The following is a 12,526-nucleotide window of genomic DNA, read 5'->3' on the forward strand; positions in this document are numbered from 1 at the left end:
ACTTGAAGATGTTTTGTCAAGCTTGTGGGAGTCTTAAACATCACAAAGCTCAATGCCCGTTTCCAAGAGCAAACTGATTGTTGTGTTCGAAAATCAAACTAACTTCGTCTGTGTTGGGAGTGAGAGTTGTGTTTGTAAAGATCTCAGTAAGCAGGACCGTCTTAAACTATTTTATAGCTTTGGGCAAAATTTGAAATATGGATTCTTTCTATAAAACATTTCTTCATTCCATTGCCTTGATCGTGATCAATTCTTTGACGAGTATCGTGCCCACTCATTTTTATGACATGAAACAATAAACTATAAGAGAGTAAAATATATAGATGTAATCAATTAAACAAACCTCTACTTTGAAATGGGATCACACTAACTGATCAATGAATAGAATATATATTTTGGTTTGATTGGTGTTGTTCACTTTTGCTGGATTCGAGAGCTTCTCTTTTACCATCAACGGTAAGATTAGAAAATAGGAAACGTAAAGAAATTTTTCTTGTTTTGTGTTTTTGTAGGTTAATTAGGTTTAGCTGATTATGAACCTTTTATTATAGATTTATTAAACTATGTGGTCCTTTAACAAACTAAAATGGACCTTTTACTATTAGTCAAATTACATTAAATTTTTTGTTGGACCCTTGGGCCCAGGGCCATTGCCCCACTTGCCATAGTCCAAAGCCGGGACTGTCAGTAAGTAGCAGCCAGAAGGAAGCTTTTTTTTTTGGGAGTTTGCAGGAAAGCCTAATGAATGTCTGAAGTTTCTTGTGTCTGTAGCAATGTAATTAGCTTAGTACCACTATCTAGTATCTGGAGTAACATTTTGAATGTTCAAATAGTTGCTATGTCTATCTTTGAACGAGTATTTTTGTGAAAACAGAGTGTTATTTATAATAAGTTTGATGGCCTGTAAATATCATAAAACTAATGATGTGAAACTAGAGAACGCAGATCAAATGTACTATTCAGTACTATACTCATACTAATAATATTGGACAAGAATGAATAATTGAATTTCTTGCTGTAACGGAAAAAGTTTGTTTTTAAGAGAAATCAAGAACTGTGTTGTTGAACAAAACAAAAAGAAAAATAAAGAATATTAGACCGGTAGTAAATAATGTTTAGTTCAAATTAAAACAGAATCCTTGTTTATAAAATATGGCTTCGCCCGGGTTCGAACCGGAGACCTTCAGTGTGTTAGACTGACGTGATAACCAACTACACCACGAAACCTCAATGACTAGTTTAACCCTAAATAATAGAGAATCATATAACTAGTTTCTTCGTGTCGGCGCGAGTTTTCCTCTTCTTCCTCTCTCTCTATTAATATCTCTCTCTCTTCCTCCGCCGTCCAAAGAGAGAAAATCGGAAAAACATTCAAGATGTCGACTGGATTAGATATGTCTCTCGACGACATGATCGCCAAGAACCGCAAGTCCCGCGGATCTGGTCCCGCCCGTGGATCTGGATCCGGATCCGGCCCAATCCGCCGCAACAACCCTAATCGGAAATCAAACCGATCTGCTCCATACCAATCGGCCAAGGTCCAAATCCGTTCTTCTCTTCTTGTTGTTCTTCTTTCTTCTCAGATCTGCCCGGGGAAAGCATATTCTTCTTTAAATAAAGCAAAATCGATTTTGGTGAATCTCTCAAAAGAACAAACGGATTGATTTGATTGTATAGGCGCCGGAGTCCACCTGGGAACACGACATGTACTCCGATGGCTCACAAGCTTTCCCTTCCCGTTCTTCCGCCGGAATCGAAACCGGGACGAAGCTCTACATCTCCAATTTGGATTACGGCGTCATGAACGATGACATCAAGGTATTAAAACTCGTTCCTTTTGCAATTAGGGTTTGTGGAAGGAATCATGTTTGTGGATCAGATTTTAAGTTGATTGGTTTTGTATGCAGGAACTGTTTGCTGAAGTAGGAGAGCTTAAACGCTACACTGTTCACTTTGACAGGAGTGGAAGATCTAAGGTAGACACTTATCTTTGTTGACTATCCTTTATTTTTGAGTACGTGAAAGACTAAAGCTTGTTATGTGCTTATACTGTTAGGGAACTGCTGAAGTTGTATACTCTAGGCGTGGTGATGCAATCGCTGCTGTGAAGAAGTACAACGACGTTCAGCTCGATGGAAAGCCCATGAAGATTGAGATTGTGGGCAACAGCAATCTTCAGTCTGCTTCTGCTCCCTCTGGTAGACACGGGAATGGAAACTTCAATGGTGCTTCAAGGCGGTGAGATTTATAGACTGGTCATTATATATTTTTATATGCAAAGGCTTCGTCGATCTTGTGAAGTGTAATGAAAGTGTGTTTATTGCTGGGTTTGCAGAGGAGGACAAGGGAGAGGTGGTCCACAACGTCGTGGTGGTGGTGGTCAAGGAGGCCGTGGTCGTGGCAGGCGTTCCGGCAAGGGTCCGGCAGAGAAGGTATCTGCTGAAGATCTTGATGCGGATCTTGATAAGTACCACGCAGGAGACATGGAGACAAACTGAGGGACGTAGCTGGTATCTTCTCAAACCGCAAGTGGGTGCATGAAGAGGAGAAGCCAGAGGCTTTGCTACTTAGCCTCTTCGTGGCCGTATGTTGTTGATTTGTTTTATTAGAATGGCTTTTTAGATCTGCAAATCTGTTGTTTAGACTATGAGATTGTTGTTTAATCTTAATACCCTCGAGTACAAGGCAGAGAGGAACGAATACGACTTTACCTTCTAATCTTATGCAGAGAAAAGGGCTTTTCACAAGCTAGGTTCCTGTTACAAACAAGAGTATGACTGATGATGATTTAGTTTTATTTTGCCTGTCACCTTGTTCCAGCCATACAGTTTTTGATTGATTGGGTGACAGATAAAGATTGTTCACATCAAATCTTGTTAAATCGAGTCTTGGGCTCAACATCTTAAGTTTCTCTCGTCACCCTGTCGTTTATGTCAAATTAATACATAACTTTGTATGACTTCATTGATAGCGAACTTTGTAATGGGTTCTCACACATACAATACAACTAAAAACATAGAAAGAAGAAACGTGTGGCTACATAGAAAGGTTCCTGGTCAGAATACATCATCCTCTATAGCAGCAAAGTACCAATTTAACAATAACAACAAAACACACGTAAAAGGCTATTCCATGGGATTTTCCTGAAAACGGATTTTATGTTCTCCATAGAACGCAATACAGGTAAAAAGGTAAAGTTCTCTGGTTCGCCTCTTGTGAGTGAAACCACATTATATACACAAGGACTGGATTCCTACTACAGGCTTCATCAACAAGTACAAGCTAATTAGCTCTGCCTTGGCTTCTCTCGCCGTGAAAAGATGAGCCTTACGATGGAATAGAGTACCGCTTTAATGCAAGAAACCACAAAGTTCCAGCACGAGGATGGCCAGTACCACGGATAGAGCAGTCTGAAAAACAGACTAATGAGATGCCTTGGGTAACGCCCCACCTGCAAGGCAAGAGTTTCATAACGTTACAAGCCATGCCTACCCACATCTGAAGTCTTAGATGATATGTTTCTCACGTTGGATCATGTAAGAATCACGTGATTTTATTGCAGGGAAATACTTACGGGAAAGAGGGAATCCAAAGCATCCCAGGCTGCATGACGGACAGCTCTTGTCGGGTACATTGGACCTCCGGGAGAGGTGAAACTGTACAAACACGCCTTTAACCTCGTGCTAGTTGTCATTCTCAGCTCCATACCTGTAGATATAATCCAATAGTGCTTTAGGTCGGGCTCTACGTTAGAAGAATATTTCTTATGTAGAAGAGGAAAAGGTACCTTGAAGAATCTTCATCTGAGAAAGATAGTGTAGCAGCACTGGTTCTACTTTCAGTTTTTGCAGCTGCGCCACAATAACATGTTAGATGAGCGATGTGTGTCACCTCAACTTTGTACTTAGTCAAAGAAAGCCTTTGCTTCAATACCTGATCAGTAAGTTCTATAACAAGGAAATCTCCAGCTCCTCCAACCAAGAAAGCATTAGGAAACTCCGGGAAGTTCCTCAAGAAGCTATCTAGTCTGTCCACTGGAAAAAAAGACATAACTGTCAGTATACAAGAAGAAACTTGGTTCCAATAGTAATTTCGCAGAAAACAGTTGTGCTACCTGAATTGTAAAAGAAAATGAAGCGTGAGAGCAACAGATACAGTTCCCTCTGAGCCTGAAAATTGGTATGGGAGAGAGTTAATCTCCAGGCTGAAATCATTTGAAACGTCATGAAAAAGGAGAGAAAGCCCTCACCTGAATGGGAATTTTCTTCAATCTGGTCGGCTCTAAAGCAACTTCCTCGAGAAGATACTAAGAGAACAAAGAGACTGTTAGTTACAGTAACAAACTGGTATTATAAATTAGCCCGATCGACAAGTACAAAAGAAATATCTTTTGCCTAGAAGATCTATCAGAGGTAACAACTAGAGGATGTGAATGATCTCTAACATGTGTTTATATACAGCCAACTAAAGAAAGATGAAACTATGACATATGTGAGGAAAAGAAGGTACCCGGAAGAGAGTTTGGAAGCGTCTTGTATTTGTCTGGATGTCTATCCTGTAATTTAAAGGAGTAGAGATTAATCACATGCTACCCTCTTAATACTTGGCAAGCCAATCCAACGTGGGAAGAAAAAAAAACTTGGAAAGACTATCAAACCACTTAACCATTGAAAAATCACAACTATAAATAATCAAAGGCAGCTATACTAGAGATACATGACTGAACATAGCGAGGTATACCCACTGAACCAAGTGATTTAAATCGAGTGAAGATGTTAATGTTGCTTTAGCCAAAGTTGAAAGAGTTTACCAAAATACATTTGTAGCTCCCTGCACCAGAGCAGAAGAATATCGCAGGAGTATTTCTTGATTCTCAAGCTCAACCTCAAACAGCTGAGAAGAATCATAGAAACATGTTTTAGCACATTATGGACTCAGGTTGACAAAATAACATTCGAGTATAGAAAAAAACGCAAGGATTAAAACCTTTGGGACTGAACATAACACTAGAGAGAGATATTGGTAAAGATTTGCAATACCCATTTATGGAACAGAAGAGAGAAAATGTGCGAGGCAAAGGACTGGCTCCAGAGCTGAACCATCAAATCAAGTATGTCTTTCCCTCTCTCAGACACTTTGACATAATAATCAGCAAGCACGTCGAAGAAACATAACGGACCATCAGTATCTGCTTCATCAGAAATCACATCCTCCTCTTTGCTAAGTAGCACATCTACATCAAAAATCCCATCTCGAAAAGTTGAAGTGCAGACACTGAATAAAGCAAACTGATTACATGAAACAAATCACACAAAAAGAGTTTACCTTTGGCACGCTCGTCAACTTCGAGAGCTATATCAGCAAACAAGTCTTGTAACAAGTTGCGTGTTTGTGCTGGAGAGACAACAGCCTATGACCACCAAAAAGATCAACACTTTATAAATCAAGGCGTGAGAAACTGAAAACGATTATCGAATTGCATGAGATTTTTATCTGGAACCGCAAACCAGATTCAGATTCTTTAATGCATGTTTGTTACGCGAAGATCAAGCAGCGATGACGAAGAAGATTAATTAAAAAAAAAAACAGATCTTTGACGCAACAAAAAAGTCTAACCCGAGTAAGCTTCTTCTTAATCTCTTGTGTAAGAGCTTCCAGATAAGCAGACCTCCGTGAAGAAGACGGCGACGAAACTTTCTCCATTCCCGAAATGAAACAGCCTCGATGAATCGAATGATCGGTATGAGAAAATCGAGACTTTGGAGGAGATTGATGACAATGATTGTTTCTTCACAAAAGAGTAAATAAATTCAAGAAAATCAAATTAAATCGGTGGGGTCTCTATATCTGCTTTTAAAAATCGTGGCGTGAAGCAGAACGCAAAAGAACACTTTGCTTTTCTTTTTTTTCTTTTTCTCACTGTGAATTCGATAGAGACGAGAGATGATCTTGTATGTAGATCAATAATGGCACTTGTAAACGACGTCGTTTTAAGTGAGTTTCCAAGAGATGACGTGTCGCTCTTATAAGGACACGTGTAATTTAGTTACCCCTCCTGGTTAGTTATCTCTTTTTTCTGAAAAACAGGGAAAGTAAAGTTTACGCGGTAATGATTAAGTGTAGCACACGTAGGATTTGACTTTACGTTTAGTCGTCCCGATCCGACTAGTACATTGTTCTTAATGGCCCATAGATAATGTATTGGGCTCAAAACTGTTCGTTTTATAATGCCCAAAATAATTGCTTATTAACGATTTATCTATACGTCGTCGTTTCACAAATCGTTTCCCATCATCGTCGGCGAAGCACTAAAACCCCCCATTGCTTAAACCCTAATCGGAAACTCTATCTCCGCCGTCACTCATGGCGTTCTTCGACCTAAGCATCCCCTACAGCTACCCATCACCATCAGGCGGGAAAGAACTCATCGTCCCACACAAACTCCGCGTAAAGCTCGCCACGAAAGCCATGGAGCTCGGCTACGTCGGAATCGCGCACAGCCACTCGATCGAAGGCGCAATGTCGGAGAAAGACTCCTGCACGATCCCTCTCCTCACCCTCGGATCTCTCGTCAAGGCCGCTCCGCGACTAGCTTCCTCCGTCGCGTTCCACCGCGGCTTACTCAACGTCCCTCGATCCACTCCGTTTCGGCAGTACACGCGCGTCACCGTGATACTCGAGAGCAAGGCTCAGTGTCTGGCGTTGAACTCAGGGAATCCTGTTTTGAAGAGCTACGATATCGTTGCGGTTAGGCCGATGAATCAGTACGCGTTCGATCAGGCTTGTGCGAAAGCTGAGGTTGATGTTATCTCGATTGATTTCTCGAATTTGCAGTTTCGGTTGATGCATCCAACGGTTAAAGCTGCTGTTAAGGTTTGTGATTGGACTCTACACATTGTTTGATTCCTCTATATCGCATTGTCTTCAGCTTGATGAAACTTTCTTATATGCAGCGTGGGGTTTACTTTGAGATCAAGTACTCTCTTCTCTTGAGCGATGCTGAGAAGAGGAGACAAGTTATATCCAATGCTAAGGTGAGAAACTCTGATTGATTGAGGGATGATTGTGTGTTATGTGCTTATACTTTGTTGTGATATGGTATTACTAGTTACTGGTGGATTGGACTAAGGGGAAGAATCTGATTATATCGAGTGGTTCTCCTTCAGTCACGGAACTTAGAGGTCCTAACGATGTTATTAATCTCATGTCATTGCTTGGACTCTCTAGTGAGAGAGCCAGAGCTGCAATTTCAGTTAACTGTAGGTAAAGGTGTTCTAACTCTTCTAGCGAATGAGCTTTAGAATTTTATTGTCGATTTGAGGATGAATTTTTTGAATTTTGACTCTTCAGGAATATGATAGCCAAGGTTTTGAAGAAGAAGCGGTTTCACAAAGAAGCTGTCAAGGTTGAGTTGCTTTCTTCAAGTGAAACGTTTAGCCTTGAACAGCCTCTGTCTGGAGATTGTATGAAATGGGATCCTCTTTCGAGCGGCGAAGGTGACTTGCTTTTGGAAGATCTCGCAAAGGCTTTTGAAGCCACCACACGTCCTCCTGTGGCGCATAAAGCGTTTGATTTCACTTCTGATCGTAATGGCTTGCCGTCACGTGGTTTCCGGATCGGTAATATTCTAGGAACTGAGCCTTTGACTCAGTCACCTGCGGCTAAGATTATTGACGGACCAGTTCTCTGTAAGAATCAAGTTTCTGAAGTGTGTATGGCTGATTCAGTTTCATCTGTTGATAATCTCGGGGAAAACGAAACCATTAGCCAAATTGACATGCTGGTTTCTGAAGATGACAACAAAGTGGAACCTACAACGAATGTCCCACTGTCTAGCCAGGGACGGGGAGTTTTGGTGCAAGATGAAGCAGCTGCATTATTTTCATTGATAAGATGTACAGAGTCAGATGCAGCTTCTGATGTTAACATGCAGACTGAGTTGGATTCTGAAGATAAATCAATGTCGCTATCAAAAAGTGATCACGGGATCCAACAAAGTCATGTTGAAAATTTAAACATGGAAACTATTGGTGTTGATGATGAATTCCCAGTGGACGGAGCCAACAAAGAAGGAGCTGGTTTTTGTCATGCTAATATTGAGCAACCTACATCCTCTGGTGTTGATGAGATGAAAATCGATGGTTCTTTGGAAGCGAATCACAACGAGTACATGGAGGTGACAGTGGAAGACGTGACGCATGAAACAGGTGACAATAATATTATTCTTCCTAACTTATCCTCCTCTGAGACTACCGAATTACTAAGAGAATCGAGTAACTCTCTCATCAGTCCAGAGGCGGTTGGACAAGACCATGACCAATTATCAAGGTTAGAGTTCAGTGAGACAGAGCTTGGGGAAGAGCCATCGGTTCAATACGATATAACCATGGAAGACAAGAAGGAAACCGAAACTAATCAACAAGCCCATGTCAAGTACAATGCCAGAAACTCAGGTATGGACCTAAATTTCATCATTTGGAAACCTTAACCAAGCACACACGCAAGTTTAGGACTAAGGTTCAGTCTTATGTAAAAATACAGGTAAGGCACGAGCTAAGAGGAGTTGGGTTAGATTAACGATACTACAACCTTTGAAGCCTTTTCTACTACAACGTTTCAAACGAATTAGTAAAAGAAGAAAACATATAAGAGCTTGATGATTCTTAAACGATAGAGAAGTTTTGTTCACTGATTTACACCCACGCAAGTCTCGTGGTATTATTATTGAACCGATCATCAAAGTGGGGGAAGAGAAATTATAATTTATTCTTTAAAGTTTAGAGTTGGTTTCTTCGTATACTCGTGTTCAAGAAAAAAACACTATTAACTAAAATACTAAAAAGAAAAAAAAGGTGAGAAAAAAATGCTAAGAGTGGAGAGTCGGTAAATCCACCGCCGGCCGACAAAAGTCGAATACACGGTCGCCGGAGGGCCTACATCTCCCTCCTTAGCCTTTGTTAAAGAGCTACTTTGTTTAAACTGAAACATCCCAAATTGTGTAATAAATAAGACAATTGATGTTAGGTTGATTACTTTGGTTTAGTTTATACGAGTGGAACCTTCTTTGGTTTCTTAAGGATGAATAAGGTATTAAATGTATGCTTGCTTTTGGAGATTGCTAGTACTTTGTAGCACGATGAGTAATCAACGTGAGAGTAATGAAATCATCAAAGTAACATGACCATGTTCATTACATGATTTCGATGCTAAAAGTCATCAACTTTTTACTTTCTGATTATTTTTGTAAATCAAGTTGGGAAAAGAAAATTTGAACCGTTAAGGAACATAATAAACTACGAATAAACTATTTACGAGCCCATACGTGTTAATGATATGGAATGAATAATTTGTTTCAGTAGGGAACAAACTGGAGTTCTACATAACTCATAACACGCAGATTACTAAATTTAAATATAAAACATAACGAGGGTGATTGGTTGGAGTAGAAACTTTACCATAAAATTTATGTTGTAGAATTTTTTTATTTAGTTGTAAGCGACGTAGCTTTAAAATTGATTTTTTACAGCCAAAAAAATGAGGCTTTAGAAAATAAAGTTTTTATAACTATTTTTCATTTTTTTTTGTAGCTTTAAAAATAAGATAAAGCATGACTGGTGATTTAAAGACTGTAAATTAATATTAAAGTTAAAGTCAGCTTATACAGTTCAAAATATAACATAAATATTAATAGATATAAAAAATTGTAAACTGGTTTTGTTATTCTGCAAAATAATTTTTGAAATATCTTAATTTGGTGTAAAAATACTACACAAATTTATACCAGTTTAGTTATAATACAAATCGGACAAAGGGCTAATTCTATTTCTTTTCCAAAAAGTTTTATACTAGTTATATTTTAATATAAGTGATAAGCGATGCTTAAAAAAATCACATTCGTTATTAGATAAAACCTGTCATAATTCATCACACTATCATTTTCAGGTATTAATATACGATCTTATAGCCAGAGGTTTTGCTTTAAATATCTATACTATTAAAAGAAGAATACAAAAAAAAATAGTCCTAAATTTTCCTTAATAATTATAATCTTATGCCACTGAATTATTAATGGTCTTTTGGTCATTTAACACAATGAAATATCCAAGTTTAATTATACTCAACCATTAATGCTGATAAACCGGATTGCAATGGCTTCTCTCTTCCCTCCTCAATGAAAAATCTCTTCTTATTTTCATATATTAACATCGGATTTCATTTCCGATTAATGTTTTCTTCTGTTTTTTTATTTGTTTTTTCTCTTTGAAATTAGATTTTCTTTCGATCTCTTGAAAAATCTCTCAAAAAGATCGATCTTTTGTTTTTATTTTGATTAAAAGAATCTTCCGATTTGAAACATAGTTCTAAGTCTCTATGCCAATCTATCAAAGAGGTGTTTAGTTTAATCAGACGACGTCTCTCTAGCGGGGGAGTAAAGTCACCTTCACTTAGGCATCATGTCTTCTTGATTAGTATGGGTTATTGGTGGATCATTTTAATTGGTTCGTTGGGAGTAAGTTTCCTTTTAGTAGTTAATAATTAAACTGATTTATGTTTTAGGTTTTGGTTTAGATCGATAGAGGATGTTGAAGAGATTTAGAAAGCCTGGCCAAGATGACGATATACGACAATGGTTTTTTTTCCGGTGATGAAGTGCGACAGAGAAAAGTTAGAGAGGTGTACCACTAATCATGAACTGCTTAACCAAAATTGAAATGGTTATGTTTATTTCATTTGCAATTTTTATTTTGGGTCATTCGGCTTATGTTTAATTTCATTTTGAGCTATTGGGCTCATTCACAAGCTAATGTATCTGCAACGGTTTCAGATATTTGTACCAAAAGTAATCATATTATCAGATTCAGTTTGGGTATGTTTTATTCAAATTAAAAATAATCTAAAAATAACCAAACATAAATTTGGTTCGGGTTCGGTCATCATGTACTGGAACCCAACAAATATTTAAATAAATAATATTAGTTATATGGTAATACATCAAAATACATCATACTAATCATAAAAACAAACATCAATTTATAAAAAAAAGTCTAAATTAATAGCTGTACGGGCGTGCGGATCAAACACTAGTGATATATTGTTTTGAGTTATATATATTTAACTAGATTTTGACCCGCGCTTGGAAAGCGCGGAATTTTTTGGATTATATTATAATTCAAAGTCTTATTATATCGAAAAATATAATTTTTAACAGTTATATAATCTACGAATTAGTTTATTTGAGATTTTATATGTACACTTTTACATAAGTTTCTTTTAGACATGTGTATTATATCCGGATCAAAAAAATAAACCGAACCGATCCAAAAATATATGTTTAGTTCATGTTCAGAAAAGATAACCTATTGGTTTTTTTTTTGACCCGCATGTCTTTGTTTGAGTCTGGGTCCTACCCTAGACCTCATAATAAATATGTTGTGTTTATTAGGTATATTTGGATATTTCGAATATGTTTCCGGTATTATGGATATTTTTTTTTAAAGTTTTTAGTTTATTTTTGATTTCGGGTAAATTTTCAAAAAAAAAAAAATTGAGTATTTTTCAGTTCATCATGTGAGATTTTAAATTTTTAGGTATTTGAATTTTTTGCGTATTTGTTTGGAGTTTCGAATATTTTTCAGATTTTTTAGATATTTTAAAAATTTTAGGATCCTAAATACTCGAACATATTTGGACCCATTACGTCCATATCAGCTCTAACAACCTTTTGATATAGAGTTTTAACGTTATTGTACAAAAACATGGTTGATGAAATATTTTTCTGAGTAAAGGTATCATAAGGAATAATATTAGGATATGTTAAAAATATTTAAAATATTGTATGGTTAGAATGATTAATGGTATTATAAAAAAAAATAGTTATAGATGACTTCAACAACTTTTTTATATTAGATTTTTTAAGATTCTTTCTATTTTAATAGTGTTGATTCATTTTTAAGTGAAAAGTATATAAAAATATAATATCTAAACCAATAATTTTCAAAATCGTGAATAATCAATACTGATATCGTGAAGTCGGGTTAGCTTTAACAGAACCAATGAATTTCTACATTTTTGTGAAGGTACCATGAATATTCAGAAAACTCATTTTTAAATATTAAAATATTTATCAAACTATAGACGGTTGAAATTTTAGTATATGATATTAAATTTTAGTGGAAAAGTTTATATATTATATGATTACTTTATTATAAAGGAAAGATGAAGTTAAAATGTACACATATATGTCGTGTAACTTCTCTTGCTTTAAATCATATATTATATGATAAAAGTGATAATATAAAACATTAGTTTCAATACTTTTACGATTAAAATCAAAATGGTAAATATAATACTAGTAATGATTAAGATTTATGAGTGAGATTTGAATAAATAAAAGAATTGAATAAATTATTGTTAGAGAAATAAATGGTAACATATTGTTAGTCTAAATTTAAGGTAAGACCAAAAAATAATGAGTTAAATGTAAAGGTCCAAACAACTTTTATAGGTAGATTTTTTAAAACTCCTT

At 36.7% G+C, this 12,526-nt stretch overlaps 3 protein-coding genes and 1 non-coding gene across 7 annotated transcripts; 2 read left to right on the forward strand and 2 right to left on the reverse strand.

The window, feature by feature from the left end:
• Positions 1 to 1,153: 1,153 nt before the first annotated feature.
• On the reverse strand, positions 1,154 to 1,227 carry TRNAV-AAC. Its single transcript has one exon. It is a non-coding gene; the product is annotated as a tRNA-Val (tRNA).
• Positions 1,228 to 1,273: 46 nt separating this feature from the next.
• On the forward strand, positions 1,274 to 2,747 carry LOC103845414 (THO complex subunit 4A). The gene is made up of 5 exons (XM_009122266.2): positions 1,274 to 1,538; positions 1,678 to 1,818; positions 1,908 to 1,976; positions 2,057 to 2,238; positions 2,336 to 2,747. Exons 1-5 carry the CDS (start codon positions 1,377 to 1,379, stop codon positions 2,496 to 2,498), a joined length of 717 nt encoding a protein of 238 aa, XP_009120514.1. The 5' UTR covers positions 1,274 to 1,376; the 3' UTR covers positions 2,499 to 2,747.
• Positions 2,748 to 2,938: 191 nt separating this feature from the next.
• LOC103845415 lies at positions 2,939 to 5,948 on the reverse strand. 2 transcript variants are annotated; one of them, XR_628520.3, is made up of 12 exons: positions 5,617 to 5,948; positions 5,326 to 5,410; positions 5,040 to 5,233; positions 4,811 to 4,893; positions 4,510 to 4,555; positions 4,250 to 4,306; positions 4,115 to 4,169; positions 3,934 to 4,034; positions 3,788 to 3,851; positions 3,575 to 3,708; positions 3,175 to 3,451; positions 2,939 to 3,071 (listed from the first exon to the last, which is right to left on the reverse strand). XR_628520.3 is itself a non-coding variant. In XM_009122268.3 (11 exons), the coding sequence occupies exons 1-11, from the start codon at positions 5,701 to 5,703 to the stop codon at positions 3,287 to 3,289; spliced, it is 1,071 nt and encodes a 356-aa protein (XP_009120516.1). In that variant the 5' UTR covers positions 5,704 to 5,948; the 3' UTR covers positions 3,015 to 3,286. The 2 variants fall into 2 exon arrangements, 1 of the variants encoding a protein (XP_009120516.1); XM_009122268.3 differs by having other exon boundaries at positions 3,015 to 3,451.
• A 173-nt stretch (positions 5,949 to 6,121) lies between these two features.
• LOC103845416 (protein GAMETOPHYTE DEFECTIVE 1) lies at positions 6,122 to 10,772 on the forward strand. 3 transcript variants are annotated; one of them, XR_004452493.1, is made up of 6 exons: positions 6,122 to 6,873; positions 6,954 to 7,034; positions 7,109 to 7,263; positions 7,351 to 8,207; positions 8,290 to 8,453; positions 8,542 to 10,772. XR_004452493.1 is itself a non-coding variant. In XM_009122270.3 (6 exons), exons 1-6 carry the CDS (start codon positions 6,364 to 6,366, stop codon positions 8,655 to 8,657), a joined length of 1,878 nt encoding a protein of 625 aa, XP_009120518.2. In that variant the 5' UTR covers positions 6,122 to 6,363; the 3' UTR covers positions 8,658 to 8,833. The 3 variants fall into 3 exon arrangements, 2 of the variants coding, with proteins under 2 accessions (XP_009120518.2, XP_009120517.2); XM_009122270.3 differs by having other exon boundaries at positions 8,295 to 8,453; positions 8,542 to 8,833; XM_009122269.3 differs by having other exon boundaries at positions 7,351 to 8,453; positions 8,542 to 8,833.
• Positions 10,773 to 12,526: the final 1,754 nt, after the last annotated feature.

This window comes from Brassica rapa, chromosome A10, assembly GCF_000309985.2.
Source record: "Brassica rapa cultivar Chiifu-401-42 chromosome A10, CAAS_Brap_v3.01, whole genome shotgun sequence".
Lineage (NCBI taxonomy): Eukaryota > Viridiplantae > Streptophyta > Magnoliopsida > Brassicales > Brassicaceae > Brassica > Brassica rapa.

Bases quoted from the DNA above. Each gene is read 5' to 3' on its own strand.
- LOC103845415 (XM_009122268.3), bottom strand. From the start codon at position 5,703: ATGGAGAAAGTTTCGTCGCCGTCTTCTTCACGGAGGTCTGCTTATCTG. The intron at 4,894-5,039 runs GTATTGCAAATC...GATTCTTCTCAG, and splicing joins CTCTTCTGTTCCATAAATGG to CTGTTTGAGGTTGAGCTTGA. The intron at 3,452-3,574 runs GTAAGTATTTCC...CTTGCCTTGCAG, and splicing joins CTTTGGATTCCCTCTTTCCC to GTGGGGCGTTACCCAAGGCA.
- LOC103845416 (XM_009122269.3), top strand. From the start codon at position 6,364: ATGGCGTTCTTCGACCTAAGCATCCCCTACAGCTACCCATCACCATCA. The intron at 6,874-6,953 runs GTTTGTGATTGG...TCTTATATGCAG, and splicing joins CGGTTAAAGCTGCTGTTAAG to CGTGGGGTTTACTTTGAGAT. The intron at 8,454-8,541 runs GTATGGACCTAA...GTAAAAATACAG, and splicing joins GTACAATGCCAGAAACTCAG to GTAAGGCACGAGCTAAGAGG.
- LOC103845414 (XM_009122266.2), top strand. From the start codon at position 1,377: ATGTCGACTGGATTAGATATGTCTCTCGACGACATGATCGCCAAGAAC. The intron at 1,977-2,056 runs GTAGACACTTAT...TTATACTGTTAG, and splicing joins ACAGGAGTGGAAGATCTAAG to GGAACTGCTGAAGTTGTATA. The intron at 2,239-2,335 runs GTGAGATTTATA...CTGGGTTTGCAG, and splicing joins TTCAATGGTGCTTCAAGGCG to AGGAGGACAAGGGAGAGGTG.